This window comes from Phoca vitulina, unplaced genomic scaffold (assembly GCF_004348235.1).
Source record: "Phoca vitulina isolate PV1807 unplaced genomic scaffold, GSC_HSeal_1.0 scaffold4, whole genome shotgun sequence".
Classification (NCBI taxonomy): Eukaryota; Metazoa; Chordata; class Mammalia; order Carnivora; family Phocidae; genus Phoca; species Phoca vitulina.
This window is the reverse complement of record NW_022589707.1, coordinates 77,154,614-77,175,435: the sequence shown is the minus strand read 5'-3', so window position 1 is coordinate 77,175,435 and position 20,822 is coordinate 77,154,614. Positions and strand designations below refer to the sequence as shown.

The following is a 20,822-nucleotide window of genomic DNA, read 5'->3' as shown; positions in this document are numbered from 1 at the left end:
GTTAAAAGAACAGTGGTGGAAGCTGGAAAAGGAAGTCCCTTATGAGAAATCTATTTCTCTGGGACAGTAGACATTATATTCTGGACCAAGTAGCTGTAGGTCACAGACTGCCGTGCTGGTTACAAAGGGGACCGAATTAGAGATGATGGATGGGATTTATAAATGTAGTCCCACCACTGGAAAGCTACACCAAGCACAAGCTCTATGATCATAGGTCAGTAGCATATTTATTATCCTCTTCTATATAAATTCCTTCTCATTCTGCTAGCAAATTACAGTGAATATTGAAAATATATCCACAAAATATAGAACTTTACAAATGGCCAGTCCTCTATGACGGGTAAACTACTAATGCAGTTATGGCATATTGGGCTTCCACATAGACGTTTATTTTAAGAAAGCGTTCTATTACTTTAAAAAGTCTAAAAACTATTTGTCTAAAGGATGACAGAGCTATTACAAATACATTTGAGTTTTCAGAAAAGTAGTACTATTTCAAAATGCTTTAGTTGACTTGCATAAATAACACCAGAAATGATCAAATATTCCATGGCCTACAAAGACCTAAAATAACAAAAAACCCAAAAATATTTATATATATGTTAATTGCATTAATATGTAAATATATTTTGTGTTAATATATAAACACAATAATTTATTAATATGTTAATTAATATATTACTGACCTGGTTTTTACATTAATATATTAGTTAGTATTAAGTAATATAATTAACGTATTGCTGACTTCTGGACTTTGTAGACCCACACACAGGTTCCAAAGACTTACATCTGAGTTTAAGGTGTTACCTCTGGCCTTGAGAACTCTCTCAATCATACTATTTTGGAACCTCAGGCACATGACTAAGGTATAACTTGTATAAAAAGGACTGGTTGTCTTTAGCACTTGAAGATTAACACAGCCAGAATAACACATGCATTGCCCACAGTCCTCCTTGCACCGATGATACACTATCAGACTTTTCACAGCTATGAGTTCTGTTGGTAGGACCCTATTTCTGATTTTGGCTCCACCTCTGCGTAATGGGGTTCTTAAACATAAATTTTTTCCCCACTAAAACTGTTGCATATCACCACCCTGCTTTGAACTAAAGGTCAAATATTTCCTAATTCCTTCCTACTCTAACATAAACTACACCAAACACAAATGTGAACAGATTCTTTTCCAACTATAATGGCTTTAAGAAATAGAGTAAGTGCTGGGAAGATAAGAAATCTCTTCGAGTTAAAATAAATTATTAAATACAGAGAGTACATACAATAATGTGGACTCTTAAACATAAATCAACTCTTCAATGGCTCTCATTCTCTAACTGGGGTCTCCAAACTTTTTGACTATGCACCATGTATTAGTTTTTGAAAGCCGCCATAACATAGTACCACAAACTGGATGGCTTAAACAATAGAAAATCGTCTCACAGTTTTGGAGGTTAGAATCCATGATTCTGCAGCACGAATGGTTCCTTCTGATGGCAGTGAGGGAAAGATCTGTTTCATGCTTCTCCCATAGCTTCTGAGGGTACACTGGCCATCTTGGACTTCCTTGGCTTGTAGAAGCATCAACCCAATGTCTGCGTTCATCTTCATGTGGCGTGCTCTATTTTATAAGGACACCAGTTATATTGGATTAGGGGCCCACACTCCTCTGGTGTGATCTCATTTTAACTGATTACATCTGCAATGACCCTATTTCCAAATAAAGTCATATTCTGAGATACTAGGGGTTAGGACTTCAACATAAATTGTGGGGGGACACAATTCAACCCATAACATACCATAATACATGCATATTTACTTATTCATAAATTATTTACATCCACTACTGCATTAGGAATTACATGCATTATAACCCCTGTTTAATTGGAAAATTTAAAAAGATAAGGCAAAGGTAGATATATAAGTGGTAATATTTTCTTTCTGAACCCTGACAGATTGCCTCACACACTCTCTGGGTTACATACATCTCACCAACTTCAAGGATAAAATCAAGCTCTTTGGCTTACCACACCCAACCCTCTGCCCTCTGCTTACTTTACCTGCCTTGTCTCCTGTCACCCCCAGGGGACATATCTGGCATACCAACCAGTCTGAACTATTTGCAGTTTCCCACATGTGCGAGGCTCATTCTCGGTTCAACGACTCTGCACATGCTCTTTCCTATTTCTGGAATGCCCTCATTCTCTTTGCTTCCTGGAAATACACAGTGAACTCCCAATCATTTTCTAAAACTCAGCTCAAATGTCATCTCCTTTGGGAAGCTTTCACTGAGTGCTCTAGGCAGCATGAAGCACTTTCTCAGTGCATGTAGTAGTACCTCGTTCCTGTCTCTATCATGGCAAATCTCTGTTCACATATACATGTTAGCCTGAACTGGTGTTTGACCATTTTGACCTAAAAAAACAAAGCAATTTCATGTGTTTCAACTTAACATTTCACTAGACAGTAAGTCTACTGAGAGCAGGAATTGTGTTTTATCCATTTTTGTATTTCCAGTGACTAAAACGGAGTTTGGCACAATATAAGTGCTTAATATATGCTTCTTGAAATTAAGGAAAGTCTTACTTTTAACACCACTAACAGTCCACTTTCAGATATTCCTTTTCAAGAATAGGATAAGTATTGACTTGATCCCTCCTGTAAGAATAACCATTGATTTAAGTTTCATTGGCTTTAGTTTAACAGTATTTTATTTTATTTCATTTTTTAAAATATTTTATTTATTTATTTGTCAGAGAGAATGAGAGAGGCAGGCAGAGGGAGAAGCAGGCTCCCCGCTGAGCAGGGAGCCTGATAGGGGACTTGATCCCAGGACCCTGGGATCATGACCTTAGCCGAAGGCAGATGCTTAACCGACTGAGCCACCCAGGCGTCCCTAGTTTAACAGTATTTTAAACCATTCTTCTCTCCTTTGGCATCTATATGTGTGGCAAATATCTCTTCAAAATAGACATTTAATTTTTAAAAATAGAGAAAAAGAAAGAAGCTACCTAAATATTGTTTTACAACCAACACCAAAGTATTTAATGATTCTACTTTCAAAGTACTTTTATGCTTTCAAATAAAAAAAGTAAATAGTCATAAATAGGAATATAAATAAGACAGCTAAATGAAGACATTAGTTGTGTAAAGTGAATATGACATTTTAAATTCCAATGATTTTTTAGTAAGAGCAAAAATAAATCTAATTTCAGAATTTCAAATTTTTCCTATTATTATTTGGTTTGCAGAAAGCTGTGAGGGGTGCCTGGGTGGTTCAGTTGGTTAAGCATCCGACTCTTGGTTTCAGCTTAGGTCATGATCTTGGGGTCGTAAGATCAGCACTGCACTGGGCTCAGTGCTGGGCACGGAGTCGGCTTGGGATTCTCTCACTCCCTCTCCCTCTGCCCTTCCTCGCCCCTCTCTCTAAAATGAATAATAATAATAAAAAAAGCTGTGATAACTGGAATAGCGTTTAAGTATCACACAGATAGTCAAAAGGCAAACGAGTCTTATATGGCAAGCAGAACTATTCAGCTAAAGTCAGGAAGCAGTACCTGGTGAAACCATGAGCAATTAACAGGAAGTGAAACACAGTTATGTGAACATTTTTCACTCTTCCTCATTAAAGCCCTTAAGTTAAGTTAGTAAGATGTGTTCACTGACTCTTCAGCATGCCAAGGCAGTCGCAAGCAACACCTTTCACAATCTGGCTTTAGCCCATTTGAGAAACTCCTCTCCTTTTATGATAGTTCATGTCCTTTATACTTGAACTACAATGAACTTACAGAGAATATCACATCGAACACATGGTTCCTTATCTTTTTCCAAATGCTCTTTCCTCAGCCTCAAAAGTCCTTCTCCATCTTCTTTGCCTACTAATCTTTAATCGGCTTGAATATTATCTTCTCCAGGATGCTTTTCCCTGTTTCTCCAGCTAGAGCTGTTGATCTGCCTTTTCTGTCTTCAATGTACATAGTTCATGCTACCACTTCATTATTTTAACCACAGTGCTTGAATTTATCTATTATGTCTTTTTTAAAAATTTATTTTAGAGACACAGAGAGAGAGCGAGAAAGCATGCACAAGTGGTGGGAGGAGGAGGGAAAGGAGGGAGAGAAGGGAGAGGAACAAGCAAACTCTGCACTGAGCACAGAGCCCCATGTGGGGCTTGATCTCATGACCCTGAGATCATGACCTGAGCCGAAATGAAGAGTCTGACACTTAACTGACTGAGCCACCCAGGCGCCCCTGTTATGTCTATCTTCTTAATTATATCGTCATGCTGTGCTGGGTACATACAGATACTCAATACTGTTTGTTGTATGAATAAATGAGTAACAAATGAAACAACAGTCTTGAATAACGAAGCACCAACGAAAGGCTTATTGGAAACGTATTTTGTGACTAGAAAGTAACGTCTGCTCGATGAGGACAGGGACCATGTCTGCTTTGTCTACTGCTATATTCCCAGAACTTAGTCTACTGCCTGGGACCATGCTTAATAAGTATTTGCTAACTTGGGGTGCCTGGCGACTCAGTCTGGGGGTTGTGAGTTCGAGCCCCACGTGGGGTATAAAGATTACTTAAATAAAAACTTTAAAAAAATAAGCATTTGCTAACTGGACACAATGTACATGGAAAATAAGAAAAAGCAGACTAGCTAATAATTACTTGAAAATAAACTAAAAAAGGGAATCCATAAAATGTACTAAGAGAAGCACCTCTAACATAAGTGGTAGTATACCAAGGAATAAAGAGACTGTAGAAAATAATAACATCACTGGTTAGCAAAAAAATTTTAAAAAATTACTAAACATATCATCAAAGACATGAGAGATTATTCTGGGGGGCAGAAGAGGCAATGTGAATTGATATAAATAGGATTTATATTTTTAATTATTTATAGAGTGAAAACAGACATTATTAGTATGCCAATAGAAATAAAATAATGATGTCCTTTACATCTTCAAACAAATCTATTATCATTTGCTGCTAATATATTTATTTGTCTTTTTCTGTTTAATGCCTCTACCTAGAGTATCAGAAGTAGTATTGAATCTCAACTAAGTTATTTATTCATTTATAAGCATAACACATTATGACCATATACCTGTTGTTTATACTGGTGCTGCTTTACTTTGGGCTTATTTTCCTATGATAATCACTGAAGCACTTCCCTTGGTATTTAGCACTTGTGTGACTCTAATACCTGTGCCTCTGTACTGAGAGTTCACTGTGAACAAGTTGAAGAGACTGAACGTCCATACTCCTCACACTTCTGACCTAGATCAAGGTGATGAGCAAGGGACACTGCTGGTATTTGTGAAGCCAGGTGGCAAGATTAAGCCTTCAAGGCAAACTCCACCCAAGTTAAAATAACTTTACAAAAAGAGAGTTTCTCCTCTTTGGGACTTAGACTTATGCATCTATGTTGGCAAGGCTGGATATGGCAAACTTTGATCCCAGGTTTTGGGCCTTGGTATTCAAGGTTTCTAGGGACTAGATTTGTACCTTCCTTTTTCTGTCCTCTTTCCCTAATAGATGTAAAACTCCCAGTGACAATAGTATAGAATTTGAATTTTTCATGCATTAAAATTAAATATGGAGGGGCACCTGGGTGGCTCAGTTGGTTAAGCGACTGCCTTCGGCTCAGGTCATGATCCCGGAGTCCTGGGATAGAGTCCCACATCGGGCTCCAAGCTCAGCGGGGAGTCTGCTTCTCCCTCTGACCCTCTCCCCTCTCATGCTGTTTCTCTCTCTCTCTCTCTCTCTCAAATAAATAAATAAATAAATAAAATCTTAAAAAAAAAATTAAATATGGGGAAAAGACCAGGATTACAATCCTAAGAATAGGAATTACAGGGGCACCTGGCTGGCTCAGTTGGTGAAGCTTGCGACTCGTGGTCTCACGGTTGGGAGTTTGAGCCCCATGTTGGGTGTGGCAATTACTTAAAAATAAAATCTTAAAAAAAAAAAAAATAGGAATTATAATGTAAGCAGATTTAATCACAGCTTGAGTTAGATTTAAAAGTTAAAAAGTGGTTATTTATTTGATGGTTCTTTAACTGTTTAAAGTTACATCTATTTTTCAATCAAAGATAGAGAAGTACTAATTCATCTGAGGGGAATCAAGAGCCAGCACTTGAATCTAAGGCAAGATACATGTTATTTCATGGCCCTGTAAATAAATTATACAGAAAAGCTTTTCAAAGTAAAATCTGTGAAACTAAAATGATGAAATGATAACTTCGTGACAGTCATAGCTTTGAAATTTCCTGGCTCTAGGTACAGTATTTGCACAAAACTCTTTTCTTCTAACTGTGGGTCATCCCCCTCTCCCCTTGGAATCTGTTAGACCTGCTTCAGGATGTTCAGCTTACCCAGACTTTCTCTGGGCAACTGAATTATAAAGTGTCTCTGGAAGCTGAGGCCACTGTTTCTATAGGTCTGTTGGTCTTCCCTACTCTCTCCCATTCTCACTCCTTCCCCTAGAAATAATCCTGGCCTATTTTTTTTAGGAGATAAAAGCACCAGTGCCCTAAGGAACACTGCATCTTTTTTGAATGCCTATTTTCTGAATATAGCAATTTAATTAACTGAAACTTCTAAAAAGGCCTGGTCAATGTTTGAATTTAAAATTTTGATGCTTTAGATTTCTGCTTCCCCTTGCAAGATAGGACATATTAGAAAGAAAACTGGTTTAGAGTCAGAATGAATGTGTAATTCCAGTTCAGTTTTGAAAAGGGCCCTGGAAAACTTTTCAGAGCATGGGATGAGGTGAAATGTCCACAAACATGAGGCTTATATGAAGCACTCAGTAAGTATTACACTTCTAGCCACAGTGATGATCTGGCTGAAACTATGAAGGAGAGAACAGTTATTCTGGAGGCGAAGTGTTCCTGTTCAAGAAGAAAGGAAAGGATATGTGGTAAAGAAAATTCACAAATTGGGTACGGGTTCGTTTTTCAATCCAGACATTCTATGAGCTTGTCATTTTTCTTTACACCTCTTTGCCACACCTAGGTTTCATGATAGTATACTTTACCCTCTACCCACCAGTTATTAGCTAAAATAGCTCCTTCTTCCCAGAGAACTGAGTAGGACAACAAAACATGCTTTTCTTTTTAGAGCTTTACAACATTGAATAAGCCTCCTGTCATACATTTTATAGGCTTCCTATCCCTTTCTAAAGTGATGTGATGTCCTGTCATATAAAAGTTCTGGCAGCAAAATTAACTCCAAAAGAAACATTTATGGATGCTTTCTGTTTACTCTATTTGGCTCCTTTTACTCTTTATACCTTCTTCCTGCTTTGTGGTTGCTCCTGGTTCTTCAATGAAGCCTTTAAACTATGGGCCACTCCCTCCCTTACAATTTTCAACTTCACTTTCCCCTACTTTGCTCTCCTTCCGCTGAACTTGAGTACATACTCAAACTGGAAAGAAGGTTGTGTTGAACAAGTGGGTGGCTCATATTTGCTCGAAAACGATATTACTGGTTAAGAGGTGAGAATTCAACTCACCTAAAATGTTAAATAAAAAAAAAAAAATATATATATATATATACAGCTGAAAGCTTTCAATCTTGACCAGTTACTGCCCTTTCTTTTTTCCCCTTACCCAAGTTCCAGGCAGGAGAGAAAGGGAGAAGGGAAAATAGGCTAAGCGCCTCTTCCCACCCCTAAAAGAGCTTCCTGAAAACCTTACCCAAAGACTTCCACCACATCACTGGCATCTCCAAAAGTAAGGGAGATTGGACAGGCTATTTTTTTCTATTTAAGCTAGGCACATTGCAAACTAAATGAAATAAAGGTTCAAGTAGTAAGGAAGAAGAGGGGCAAACATATACTAGCCATCTCTGCCACGGACATGCTGAGCTTGAGGTGTTTTTGACATATATGTGGAAGATGAGTAGTTACGTCACAAACACAGAGGAGCAATCAGGTTTAGAGATGTCCACTGGGGAGCTGTTACTATAAAACCAATTTATTGAAGTTATGGCATTTTGAGATTGGCCAGAAAAAAGAATAATGTGACGGGGGGAAAAAAGGGTCCTTGAATTGAAACTTGAGGGCTTCCACCATTAACAATGCTTGAGGAGAGGAGGAATCTGTAAAATATTGTGAGCAGGAGCTGTATGATAAATCTGAAATGCTTTTGAGACATCCAATGGAACTGATAGTGGCAGTTGAATTTAACAGATAATTCTCTCCCAGTGTCCCCATATCCATCCTTTATTTTTTTAAATTTTTATTTATTTATTTTTAAAATATTTTATTTTTAAGTAATCTCTATACCCAACGTGGGGCTAGAACTTACAACTCTGAGATCAAGAGTCATGTTCTACCGACTAAACCAGCCAGGCGCCCCCATTCTTTATTTTTTAAAAAAATATTTTATATTGGGCGCCTGGGTGGCTCAGTCGTTAAGCGTCTGCCTTCGGCTCAGGTCATGATCCCAGGTCCTGGGATCGAGTCCCACATCGGGCTCCCTGCTCAGCAGGAAGCCTGCTTCTCCCTCTCCCACTCCCCAGCTTGTGCTCCTGCTCTCGCTATCTCTCTCTCTGTCAAATAAATAAAATCTTTAAAAAATATATATATATATATTTTTTATATTGGATACTATATGGCTAACTAAATGCTATTTAGGTGCTTTAATTTTTTTCTTGTAATTCTAATAATAATTGAATACCTTTTATTTTTTTAACCACAGTTATTTTAATTATTTCCATATGCAACACTCCTATTTACAACTATAATATATTTCAACCCTGGGATCTCAAATGGTTCTTTCCTACTTCCTATATTTAATGATTATAATCAGGGTGAGGGAAGGGATTTACATAATCATTACAGAGCCCAGTGTTGGTATGCCAGAGAAATTGATGATGAATCTATGGTTCAGTGGGTTCTTGTCATATATGTATACATGGACGTCAAACTTGACAGAAATCTTATTTGCTAATAGAAAGGGCGATAATGTAATGTCATGCAGCTTCGTAAATTTCCTTTTCTGAAGTTAATTCCAATACTTTTTTTAACAGGGTTATGTTTGGACAGATGCAATGTTGATCTAAAAGCTTTTTACTCCAATAGTACAACAGAAGGTTTTCAGATGAATACGGAGACTAGCTTTAGATACTATGTTTTGTTCTACTTTAATAGAGTTCTTTTTGAAATTTATTCAGAGTTGCTTAACTCCAGGTTCTGAAGACAGCTATCAAAGAATCGAACTGACCCTCTTAGTCCTGTCACTACCTCATCTATTACCCAAACAGACCTTTCTTCCTAAAGGACAGGAATTCTTTTTTTTTTTTTTTTTTTTTAGATTTATTTATTTATTTGAGAGAGAGAAAGAATGAGAAAGCAAGCAGGAGCGGGGTGAGGGGCAGAGGGAGAAGCAGACTCCCGGCTGAGCAGGGAGCCTGGTGTGGGGCTCAATCCCAGAACTCCAGGATCATGACCTGAGCCGAAGGCAAATGCTTAACCAACTGAGCCACCCAGGCTCCCCTAAAGGACAGGATTTTATCAGTGTTTTTCTTATAGCCTTGACCATCCCTATGGAGGCATAATACCACATAAAATCTCATGCTATAAACTTGGTGTTGTTTTACCTATTCAGATCTGCAGCTGGAGCTATTCTGTACCTTTGGGGGAAAAGCTATAGAATGGCATTCTAGTTGTATGAATTTTCTTTCTTCTTTTTTTTTTTAAATTAAAAAAAATTTTTGCTTTAAATAGGCTCTACACCCAATGTGGGTCTTGAACTCACAACCCTGAGATTAAGGGTCTCATGCTCTACGGACTAAGCCAGCCAGGCCCCTAGTTGTACTAATTTTCAATGTATCTATGTAAAAATACACTAAGAAACAGTGACCATGACTGAAACCCACATGCAGTCATAACTTGGTTCGTTAGAAAGCTAAAATTTTGACTTTTTTTTGGTGGATATACCTTTGCTATTCTATCAGTTTCTGGTGAAAACAATTACATTGGCAAATCATAATACAGGCTGAGTCACTGACTGATTTATCGATACTGATATATCCAATAAACATCTGTTGAGTGTTTAATGTATACAAGGCATTTTACTAGATTCAACAGATACATAGGTGAATAAGAGTGAATGAAAAAGTCCTTATGGAGCTTACTATTTACTGAGGGAGACGGACGATAAAAAGTAAAGAAATAATTGTAAAATAATTACAAACAGTGATAGGTGTTCTGAAAGAAAGTACTATGATAGAGAATAATGAAAAGAGAGCCACCTAAGAATGGTCAGAAGGCCTTATGACATCTGCAAGAAGAGAGAGTTGTGGGTGGGCAGGAGGAAGCATTCCAGGTAGGGAAAACAGCTTGGGCAAAGGGTCTCAGACAGGATGGGCATGATCAAGGAACAGAGAGAATGCTAGCGTGGCTGATGCAGCATGAGCAAAGAGGAGTGTGACATGAGATGCTCAACAATCTTTTCACATGGTCTAAAGGTGGAAATCAAAATCCTACAGCAAGAGTCTGCAAACTATGTCTTGCAGGTCAAATCTAGCCTGCTTCCTAATTTTATGAAGTTTTACTGGGACACAGTTGCACCCATTTCTTTACATGCTGTCTATGGCTGCTTTTCGGCAACAAGCAGTAGTTGCTAGGAAGACCATGTGGTCGGCAAAGCCTAAAATATTTACTACCTGACCCTTTAAAAACAAGTTTGCTGGCCCCTGTACTAGATGTGGACTAAATTAGAACTGACAAAGTGTAGTTGAAAAGGTCAGGCTTTCCTAAAGCACAGAACCACTCTTTACAAGTGATAACTCAAGTCAGAAAGACACATAAAAATGAGCAGGTCAATGTGGTAGAGGCAGGACTTTGAGATGTCCAAGCCAGATGGGTAAAAGAGATGTCTTTAAGGTTCATACAGGGTTTTATAAAGCACAAGGACCTTTATCCAAGGGTGTCCGGAATGTGGACAAAGCCAGAGGATAGTATACCTGTAGAGTGAAAAAGAGTGAAAACGTAGTTCAGCTCAGGAATACTGGAGGGCATCATGTATAGAGAAAGCAGATTCTAAGACGTGCAGAGGGCAGCTTGAAGCACTGCTAACAAACACTTATCATGGATGGAAGTCTGAGTATAAGTTGACCTGTGAACAATGCAGGGGTTAGGGGTGCTGTGCACAGTCAAAGATCTGCATACAACCTTTGACTCCCCCAAAACTTAACTACTAATAGCCTACCATTGACTAGAAGCCTTAACAATAAGTCAATTAACACATTTTTTGTATGTTGTATTATATATTGTATTCTTATAAAAAAGTAAGCTGGAAAAAAGAAACTGTTATGAAGAAAATCGTAAGGTAGAGAAAATACATTTCGAGTATTGTATTTATTGAAAAAATCCTCATGTAAGTGGACCCACGCAGTTGACACTTGTGCTGTTCAAGGACCACTTTTATTTGTTTAGCATCCATTCCAGCAACTGACAAAGGTAGGGCTGTGGATTAACAAACAAACAAAACTCTCAAAAGGTACCTGACCCAAACTAAGCTATTCTTTTCTACATCAGAAGTCAGACTGGGTTACAATGACCCACAGATAAATTCTGTTTGGCTTACACAGCTTCTTAGGAAACTTCACATTAAAAAAAAAATCTACATATTTAGCAGGTAGGTCCACTTCATTTTCATATGGGAACAATCAGCTAGAGCTGAGAAGCAAATGTACCTTGTAGATAAAGCATGTATTCCCAGTTTTCCATAGTCCTCACCACTTCCTATTATATTACATTCATCCTGCCTTATTTTTATTACTTTTTAGCCTTCCAAAACCATTTCACATTCAAGTTTGTAAACCCGGGTCCCCTCTTACCATAAAGATCACAAACCTGCACTTTATATACTTATTTTCAACATACATTTACTGAGCACTGACTATATCCCAGATACTCTGCACACAAACATAAATACTGCATTATCCCTACCATAGAGGAGCTCACAGGCTAGAAGCAGAGACCAGTGTGTTAAATGATCCTACGCAGAATGATGATGGTGCAAAGGCATGATCAATTTTGACTGACAAGTCAGGAGCACCACACAAGGGAGATTTTTGAACTAAATCTTGAAGGGTAAATAGACCTTTAGTATTGTATTCCAGGCAGAGGAAAGAGAATGCACACAGGGACATGGAGTACAACTCTTTTGGCAATTACAATGGTTCAGAATAGATGAAAGAGAGGGAAGCCGTAGGAGAATGAGAAAGATAGGAGTGCTGGGGTTATATATCAAGAATGGCTTATATCTACACTAAAAAGTGTGACTTTTATTCCATATGCAAAAGGGAATTACTGAAGAGACTGAAGCATAATCAGGTTTACATTTTAGAAATACAATTCTGGTAGCAGCATGGAGGACAGTTTAGAAGATGGAAGACTGAAGGCAGAGAGACCAGTCAGTAAGGAAATCATTGACAAAACTCAAGCGGACTTGAGGCCTGAAGGCAAGAAGCAGCAGCAAGAATGAAGAGAAACTGACTAGAGATAGTAACCGATTGAATGTAGAGGAGGAGGGAAAAAAAGAAGTCAAAGAAGATTCCCAGTTTGTAGCTTGAATGATAAGGAATGTAGGAGATGACACATGGGAAGATGGAAATGGGTGGCATGAACTCTGAGGTGCTTGTGGTTACAAAGGTGGTGACGTCCACTTGGCATCTGGATAAGTCAGTAATCAGGTACAAGGTTAAGGCAGGAGGGAACTTGGGAAGTGTCAGCATTTATGAGCTATCAGAAGACACTGTGATGCATAATATCACACAGAAGTGTACAAAGTGAGATCAAGAGCAGTGACATACACCTAAGAACCACCAACACTTAAATGGAAAAGAGGGAGCCAATGCTCAGGAGGCTGGATACGAAGAGCAGGTAGAGGGGTTACCAGCAGCATAGAGATGAAGAGGATTAGAGTGTGAGGAACTGAGATGCTAGCAAATGTTTGGTACCAATTACATACCATAGGCTCTAGGTTAGATAGGATAGTGAAGAAAGTACAAAAAGGATAGATTAGTGCAGGGCTATCAGCTCTACTGAGAAAATTAAAAAGGGACATCTGGTTAAATTTGAATTTTTTTTTTTTTGTTTAGATTTTAATTTATTTGAGAGGGAGAGTGCACAGCGTGGGGGGAGGGGCGGAGGGACAGAGGGAGAGGGAGAAGCAGGTTTCCTGCTAAGCAGTGAGCCCAATGCTGGGCTTGATCCCAGGACCCCAGGATCATGACTTGAGCTGAAGGCAGATGCTTAACTGACTGAGCCACCCAGGAGCTCCTAAACTTGAATTTCACATAAACAAAGAATATATTTTTTTTAGTATAAATATGTCCCAAATACTGTATGGGGCATACTTAGACTAAAAATTTATTCATTGTTTATCTGAAATTCAAATTTAACTGGGTGTCCTGTATTTTATTTGGCAATCATAATTAGGTGAAAAAGAAAGATCTAGAGTCTGGGAGTTCTCCTGAGGTCAAAGGACAAGGGCATGGTATAGAGGAGTGAGGACCCTGAATATTAAAACATTGTAGTTTAGGATTTCAGAGATGGAAGGGTGATGAAAAGGATCAAGGAAGGTCCACTGGAATTTGTGACTGAAATGGAATGGAAATGCAAGTCCAAGAAGAAACAGAGGCAAGAATATTTGGTGGCTCATTAGCATGGACACTGAGGTCAGTTAAAATGTTGGCTGAAGGGTAGAGGGGATGAACATGAGCAAAGTACGAAAGTCTTTATTAAGTGTGGCAAAATCACCAGCAAGTCAGTGAGGATGGTACAGTCATAATACAAAAATTTGATAGAAGGGAGGGCTTTTGGCATGATATTGAAAGAGTAGTAATAACTTGAAATTCGGTGATGTAGAACTGGGGAAGTGATCCCCAGCTCAGAGAGAAGGAACAACTTTCAAATGTACAGACTGTGTCCTCAGAGTTTCAAACAAGATGGAGAAGCAGGATATATGGTAGTATGTTTTCAATAGAGCTGCTGTTATAGAGAAGGGAATGAAAAGGGATGGGAGAGATTATCAGTGAGCTGACAACAACAACCAAAAGCGAAAGAAATGGGGATAAAGAGAATAGGAACAAACAAGGTAAGAATCTAGTCTTGATGGAGAAGAAAAGGTAGGCTTTTCCAAACAACTGAGACTTGGCTTGAGCTGAGATCCAAAAGACGTGCTTTCTCATAGGCACCTCATGTTCATCAGGTCCAAGGTCAAGGAGCAGCCCAAACTTGTCACACTTCCAATGTTTCCTAGTGCAGTGAATGGTACAACTGTCCATCAAGTCACGCAGGTTAGAAATACAGGAGGTATTCATGGTATCTTACAACACTGTGCTCATTATCCAAACCATCATATAAGCATCAGGTAAAGAGAAAACCATTCCAGGCAGTGGAAACGACATATGCAATATTGTTGTGTGTTTTTTTTAAAGATTTTATTTATTTATTTGACAGAGAGATAGGAGAGCACAAGTAGGCAGAGCAGCAGGCAGAGGGAGAGGGAGAAGCAGGCTTCCTGCTGAGCAGGGAGTCTGATGCAGGGCTCGATCCCAGGAGCCTGGGATCATGACCTGAGCCGAAGGCAGATGCTTAACCAACTGAGCCACCCAGGCGCCCCAACATATGCAATATTCTTATGTTGAAAGATAGCATGGTGCAATCTAGAAACTAAAGAGCTTTCACCTTGATACAGAAGAAGAAGGGACTAGTTCATGATGGGTCACATTAAGGATTTGTTCTTTATCCTAAAAGCAACGGAAGCCATTGGCAGGTCTGAAGCAAGGAAAGTGATATGATCAAATTTAGGTTTTAAAAATAGCATTCTGGATAGAATGGAGAACAGATCTGAGAAAACAAGAATATAAAGAGATGACAAAAAAGACCAGTATAGTCATCCTGGTGAGAAGGGATAGTACTTTGAATAGGGTGCCAACAATGGGCATGGAGAAAAGTGGATGGTTTTAGTGGTAGCAGAGATGAAGCCAACAGGAATTGGTGATAGTGGTGGGAATTCTCTCCTACTTCAGTGTTATGAGGATTGATCTAGCTGAAAGGGGATGGCTGATTACACAGGAGAGAAAACAGATAATTGAGCACTGATAACAGATAACTGAATTGCCCTTAGACCTGGAAGGATCCTCTTCCTATTGCAAAGAGCAAGAAGTCCAGGAGATCAAGGGGCCATGTCTGCCTAGATCAGAGGGCAGACAGAGCTGCTGATTACACATCAGTATTTGCAAGAAGGGATGCAGACATAAGCTTGCACATGTTAGGTGCACACATGCATGGTCCCTTGTGGTGTGGTGGGTGAAGAAGCTGGGAATGGGAAGAGAACAGGATCTGGCTGAGAACACTAGAAGTCTGAGAATTATAAATTTAAACCTGGCCTTCCAGATTATTATTTCAGTCAAGGTGGTAGAGTAGAATACATTTTTTATTTTTATCTTTTTTTAAGATTTATTTTTTTAAGTAATCTCTACACCCAATGTGGGACTCAAACTCACAACCTTGAGATCAAGAGTCACATGCTCCACTGACTGAGCCAGCCAGGTGTCCCAGAATACATTTTTTATAATAGTTTGTTATCTTGATTTATAACTTAAATATTTAGACACATAGTATGTGAGCCTCCAAGCCATACTCCTGCCCAGGCTATGCAAATTTAGGGTTAGGACTGATAAGCGTGTATAACAGTATAAAGGACTATAGTGCAAGCAGAAACAAATTCATGAGAGTGAGAGTACACTTTAGCTGGGCCAAGTCGGATTTTCCAGACTTCTATGTGGGTGATGAGAAAATAAATGGTGCAAGTTTCCAGGTACTATATTAACGTATATGAGATACATTTATGTATCTGGAGGGTCAACAATTAAGAGGCTATTTTAATTGTAATGGTTTCAGTGTGATTTTGAAAAGATTCTTGAATATGGCAGAAGTTAAGAGCATGTAAGAGACTTTAGTGATCATGTAATTGAATTTATTCAAATAAAACAGAGGTTCTGACAGATGAAACACTGTGACTGAGGTTACAAAGCTAGTTACTACCCAGTGATTTCCAGCCCCATCCTCTGTCCACTCTTCCAACAATGCTACTTTTCATGAAGACATATGCTGACAGTCAATTCCAACCACAAAGTTTTCACTTTCTTTCATCGTTTAAGGTATTAAAGGAAGTAAATACTTTCATTACTTTAAAAATCTGAGGCACCTAAAAAAAAGTCCATTATTAAATTTTGACTCCAAAGTATTCTAAACAAACAAAAAAGGGAAAACAAAATAAAAAATTCCAACTTCGTGAGGTCACAAGAATTGGCAATCCTGGAAAGTTATTTCTGTTTTCTAAAAAGTTACAGGTAACATAGGGCTCCTTTTAGGATTTAGAATATTCTCCGACTGCTCATTTCCTGATTTAACTACTTTTATTTTTACATCTATTCCTTTGACTTGTTAATCTTACGTGAGACCTGAGTTGAATTAAAATCTTGCTCCTCGCTTTGGTTGCAACCGTGTTACTGTAACCCATCTCCCCCAGTTCCTTATTTTCTAAGCTAGAAATCAAAATACACATTTATAAAGCACTGAATACTCAGGGTGCTAACCGCTATTTTACACCTAAAAAAATCCTTGCTTTTCAAACATCAATAAATATCGCTAACGGATTTTTCTTAGCAAGCCTCAGTTATAATAATTGCAATAAAATTAAGATCTTTAAGAGTGTATCACTAAAGTTTAAAAGAAAAATTATCCAGGGAGTCTTACCTTCAAGCTCGGAAGTAATCCGAAAGTTCTGGCTTTGCACGAAGTTACCTCCCTTAAAGCATTAGAGTTGACGATCTTAGCAACAGTAACAGATCTTGTCAGGATACCAAGTGATTTTTAGTCCCTCCCATCCAACGACTGCTGCCTAACAGAAGGAAGGACTGAATTCCGCACAAAATTTTCTTCTCTGAGCTAAGCATCAGCGAAATTCGGCTTTCTGAGCGCGAAGAGACGGGGAGGGACCAAAAGGACCCCAGGGGATAAAAGGAAGAGAAAGTGACACATGACAAAGTTGAAGCAGAGACGAGCGCGCCTGGGCGGGGGCAGAGTTGAGGGTCCGGAGTTGGAGATCCATTCCGGACACTCACGCGGCACCAGGGTTCACGCTGGCGACAAGTGGAAGACCCTCCCCTCACAGCTCGCTCCACCACTAGCCGCGCCCCGCGGAGCTTTGACCTCCAAAACTGGTCCGCTTGGCGATACCGCCTCTTCGGCTCCAGATTGACGCCTTTGGTTGGTTCCCAGAGGGATCCTTCAGCATGGCTCGTCCAATAGAGGGCTCTGCCGATGGCCCGGCCGCTCCACTCCTCCCCCGCCCCTCCCCCGCCCCTCGCTGAGGGCCCGCCCCTGCCCCGCGCCCGGGAGCGGAGGAGAGTAAATACAACAGGAGCGCAAAATGGCGGAACCGCCGAGCCCAGTGCACGGCGCTGCCGCCGCCGCCGCCGCCGTCTCGGAGAAAGAACCGTTTGGCAAATTGCAGCCCGCCTTCCGGGACCCACCGGGTCCTCTGTCGGCCAAGAAGGTCCGAACTGAGGAGAAGAAGGCGCCGCGGAGACTGAACGGAGAGGGGGGCAACGGCGGGAACAGCAGGCAGCTGCAGCCGCTGGCGGCACCTTCGCCTCAGAGCTATGGCAGCCCCGCGTCTTGGAGCTTTCCCGGTCTGTCTGCTGCCCCGTCCCCGTCCTCTGCTCGGAGCAGTTTCTCTTTTTCCGCTGGCTCCGCGGTCCCTTCCTCAGCCTCCGCTTCCTCGTCTCAGCCGGTGCCGCGCAAACTGCTGGTCCCTCCTACGCTGCTGCACGCTCAGCCTCACCATCTCTTGCTGCCCGCCGCCGCCTCCTCGGCCAACGCCAAGCCGCGCCGACCTAAGGAGAAGCGAGAGAAGGAAAGGAGGAGGCACGGCCTCGGCGGGGCAGGCGAGGCCGGCGGGGCCGCCCGGGAGGAAAACGGGGAGGTGAAGCCGCTGCCGCGAGGTGGGTGCCGACGCTGGGAGGGGGAGGGGAGGGCGCCGCGGGTCCCCGCCACCTCTTCGCGCCCGCGGGGCCCGGGCAGGGGGAGCGCGGGGGCCGCGGGCGCCAGCCTGGAGGGGGCGGGAGGCGTCCCGTTCTCAGCAGGCGACTTTGCAGTCCCCTTGGGGACAGGAAATGGAGCCTGTAATTTCGGTTGCAGCGAGGGGAATGGCCGAAACTCTTATTTTTTATATTGTTTCTATCTCCCAGTTAATGCGCTGCAAGATTTGTAGAATTCGGTCTAGAGTACCCGCCTAGGTGTGCTGGGCTACGGAGGGAGATGGGAGGGAAGGGGATCGCGAAGGGTTTGGTCTTGTAAAAGGTGCTTGATTCATTATTAGACCGTTTAGACGTGATCACAGAATTCGTTATTTGTGACACAGACTCCAACGCCAGAAAATCCTGTCAAAAAAAGGGGTGTGGAGAGCATTGGCGTCAGCTGGAAGCTACCAGAGGCCTGAGCTTTTCATCCCTATTAGGGAAATGAGGTAGTGTGCAGGGCCCGAAGTGTGCTGTTTCATAAGGTATCCTCCCTGCACCCTCCGCACCGCTCAGTATTCTCAGGTGTTTTGAGTGGTCCTATTTGGAATACCACCACCCTTCAGAAAGAATTTTCAGCCATATTCTTTTTTCCTGCAGCAAATGATAAAATCAGGAGCGTTGACGTGTTTTTTGCCAGATCAAGTGACTGCAAAATGTTTTAGCATCAGAAAATGGCAAATTCATAAGGGTCCTTTTCAGACAGGGCTAGGCAATTTTCTTTTAAAATGTAGGCTAGCCGTATGATTTTCAGAAAGTATTTATTTGAAATAGATGGACCTGCTTATTTATTGATACACAGTTGATCTGACGGTGGTACAACACGGAGAGTGGTTGAAAATTAGCTATTTATGTGATCAAAAGCCTAAAGCACATAGTGACCTTTATTATAAATATACATTGAGAATGTATTGTGAAAGTGTTTTTGAGGAAAAATGACATGTCAAGCAGTTTTAGTATTGCTGATCTAATTGTAGCTTAAATCATGAATAATTCTCTGTATGTTTGAATTAGAATGGCTGTTTTCACAATTTTTTTAAAATGCTGCACAGGAGTATGTAGTAGCAGGGTTACTTCTTCCCTGCTGTTCTGCCTCTAGAAAAGCTTGGACAACTAAGCATAGCCATCAGGTACTCTGGCACAGGGGAAAGTTCTCTCAGTTTTGGAGAGTGTTGCTTCTAGGAAAGTGGTTTTGAGGATGGAACTTATACTACTTTTAGTCTGGAATTTTAGGTGGTTAGTATTTTAAAGCTATTTCGTTTTAATGCTTACCTTTAAAAGTAAAAAGTGCTTGAAAGTCTGTGCGCTTGCAGCTTGGTGTTAGTCTCATTTGGGATGTGTAAACAGTGTATTCTTATGAGTTCTTTGAATGAGGAAGTGAGTGTGGGGTATAACATTGTCAGGGTATTGGAATGGCTGAAAATAAATAAGCATTCTTTCCCAAGTCTAACTTAAAATATGGAGCATAAAAATGGCTCTTAATGTGAAATGGCTGTTAAAGAGAAATTTGTCCAGTTTTTTAAATTACATTTAGAATTCTTCTTTCGAAGGCTACAGATTATTTTATGAAGCCTTAATATGAGGAATGATAGCTTCTACATTAGGATGTGGGGAACATGTTTTTCCATGACCTCTATAGGGTTTTTTTCTTCGTAGTGACTAAATATGAACACCATTGTAAGATTTTCATTTTTTTTGAGAGAAATGCTGCTATTTTACTGAAGAAAATCTAAAAATCAAAGGATTTTTTTCAGTGTCTTAATGGTTAATGGTGAAAATCTTAAGAAGTATTACCCTTCTAAAGTTCAGTTTTAACTAAATTGAAGTTCTGTTTTAATCAATTAAGAAAATTCCTCAGCAACAGTGTTATTAAAATAGAAAATTATATACATTCAATATAAGTGTAATTATAAATATGAAAATTCTAATTTGTAATACAATCCGTTTCTCTGGGCTTTATGTAAGAATCTTAGTGAGTGGTTGGGGCATCTGGCTGCCTCAGCCACGGGAGCGTGCAACTCTTGATCTCGGGTCAGTGAGTTCGAGCCCCACCTTGGGCTTAGCCTTATCTTAAAAAAAAAAAAAATCTTAGTGGATATGTCTGTTTTTTTAGATATATAACTCTTTCTAATGTTGCTCTAAGTTGGATAGTTCATGGATAGCACAGAGGATAGTTCAGTGACCCCATTTATCCCATAGCTGGCTGATTGAACAAGCTGAATCAGAACAGGAAGTGAGCTATAAAGACACCTAAGCAAAGAAAATAGATCCTTCCCTCAAAAGGCAAACAGACATCCAAAAAATCTAGCTCCCAACTCCATTAACCAGTTGAGTTCCTGTATGCTAGTAGGTTTTTTTTTTTTAAGTCTTTAGTGAGAACTGCTAAATTTTTACATTGGCTACCATCTTAACAGGAATTACTTGTATTAAATGAAACTGTGTATGAAAAGGCTTGGCAAGCCATTTAGTAAATGTTATTTGAGTCAGAAACATGATGATTTGTTTTTTAACCTTGTAACAATTAAAAAGTGGATCAGTCCAGATAGAGTAAGGATCATTGACAGATTTGAAAGTTAAGAATGATAAAACAAAAGAATCATAAAACCGTAGCAGTCTAAGCCCATTTAGCATAAGGGTTGGTGCCTTACACACCAAAAACCTGTGAGGTCATCTAGTCATAGTGCGGTAGCTGACTTCCATGATAGCCTGAG

The 20,822-nt window shown here is 40.1% G+C and overlaps 1 protein-coding gene and 1 long non-coding RNA gene across 2 annotated transcripts in view; one reads left to right on the top strand and one right to left on the bottom strand.

Moving 5' to 3' along the window:
* Window positions 1-17,358, bottom strand: part of LOC116631106 — a 112,036-nt gene extending 94,678 nt beyond the window's left edge. Inside the window, exons 1-2 of the long non-coding RNA XR_004299081.1 lie at window positions 16,787-17,358; window positions 1,438-1,615 (exon numbers count right to left, since the gene is read on the bottom strand). This is a non-coding gene — a long non-coding RNA (uncharacterized LOC116631106). The remainder of the gene's footprint in view (window positions 1-1,437; window positions 1,616-16,786) is intronic.
* Window positions 17,359-17,424: 66 nt separating this feature from the next.
* The window catches only part of RSBN1L (round spermatid basic protein 1 like), a 65,009-nt gene continuing 61,611 nt past the window's right edge, over window positions 17,425-20,822 (top strand). Inside the window, exon 1 of the mRNA XM_032402295.1 lies at window positions 17,425-18,036. Within this exon, the coding sequence (XP_032258186.1) occupies window positions 17,463-18,036 (574 nt within the window). The 5' untranslated portion in view covers window positions 17,425-17,462. The remainder of the gene's footprint in view (window positions 18,037-20,822) is intronic.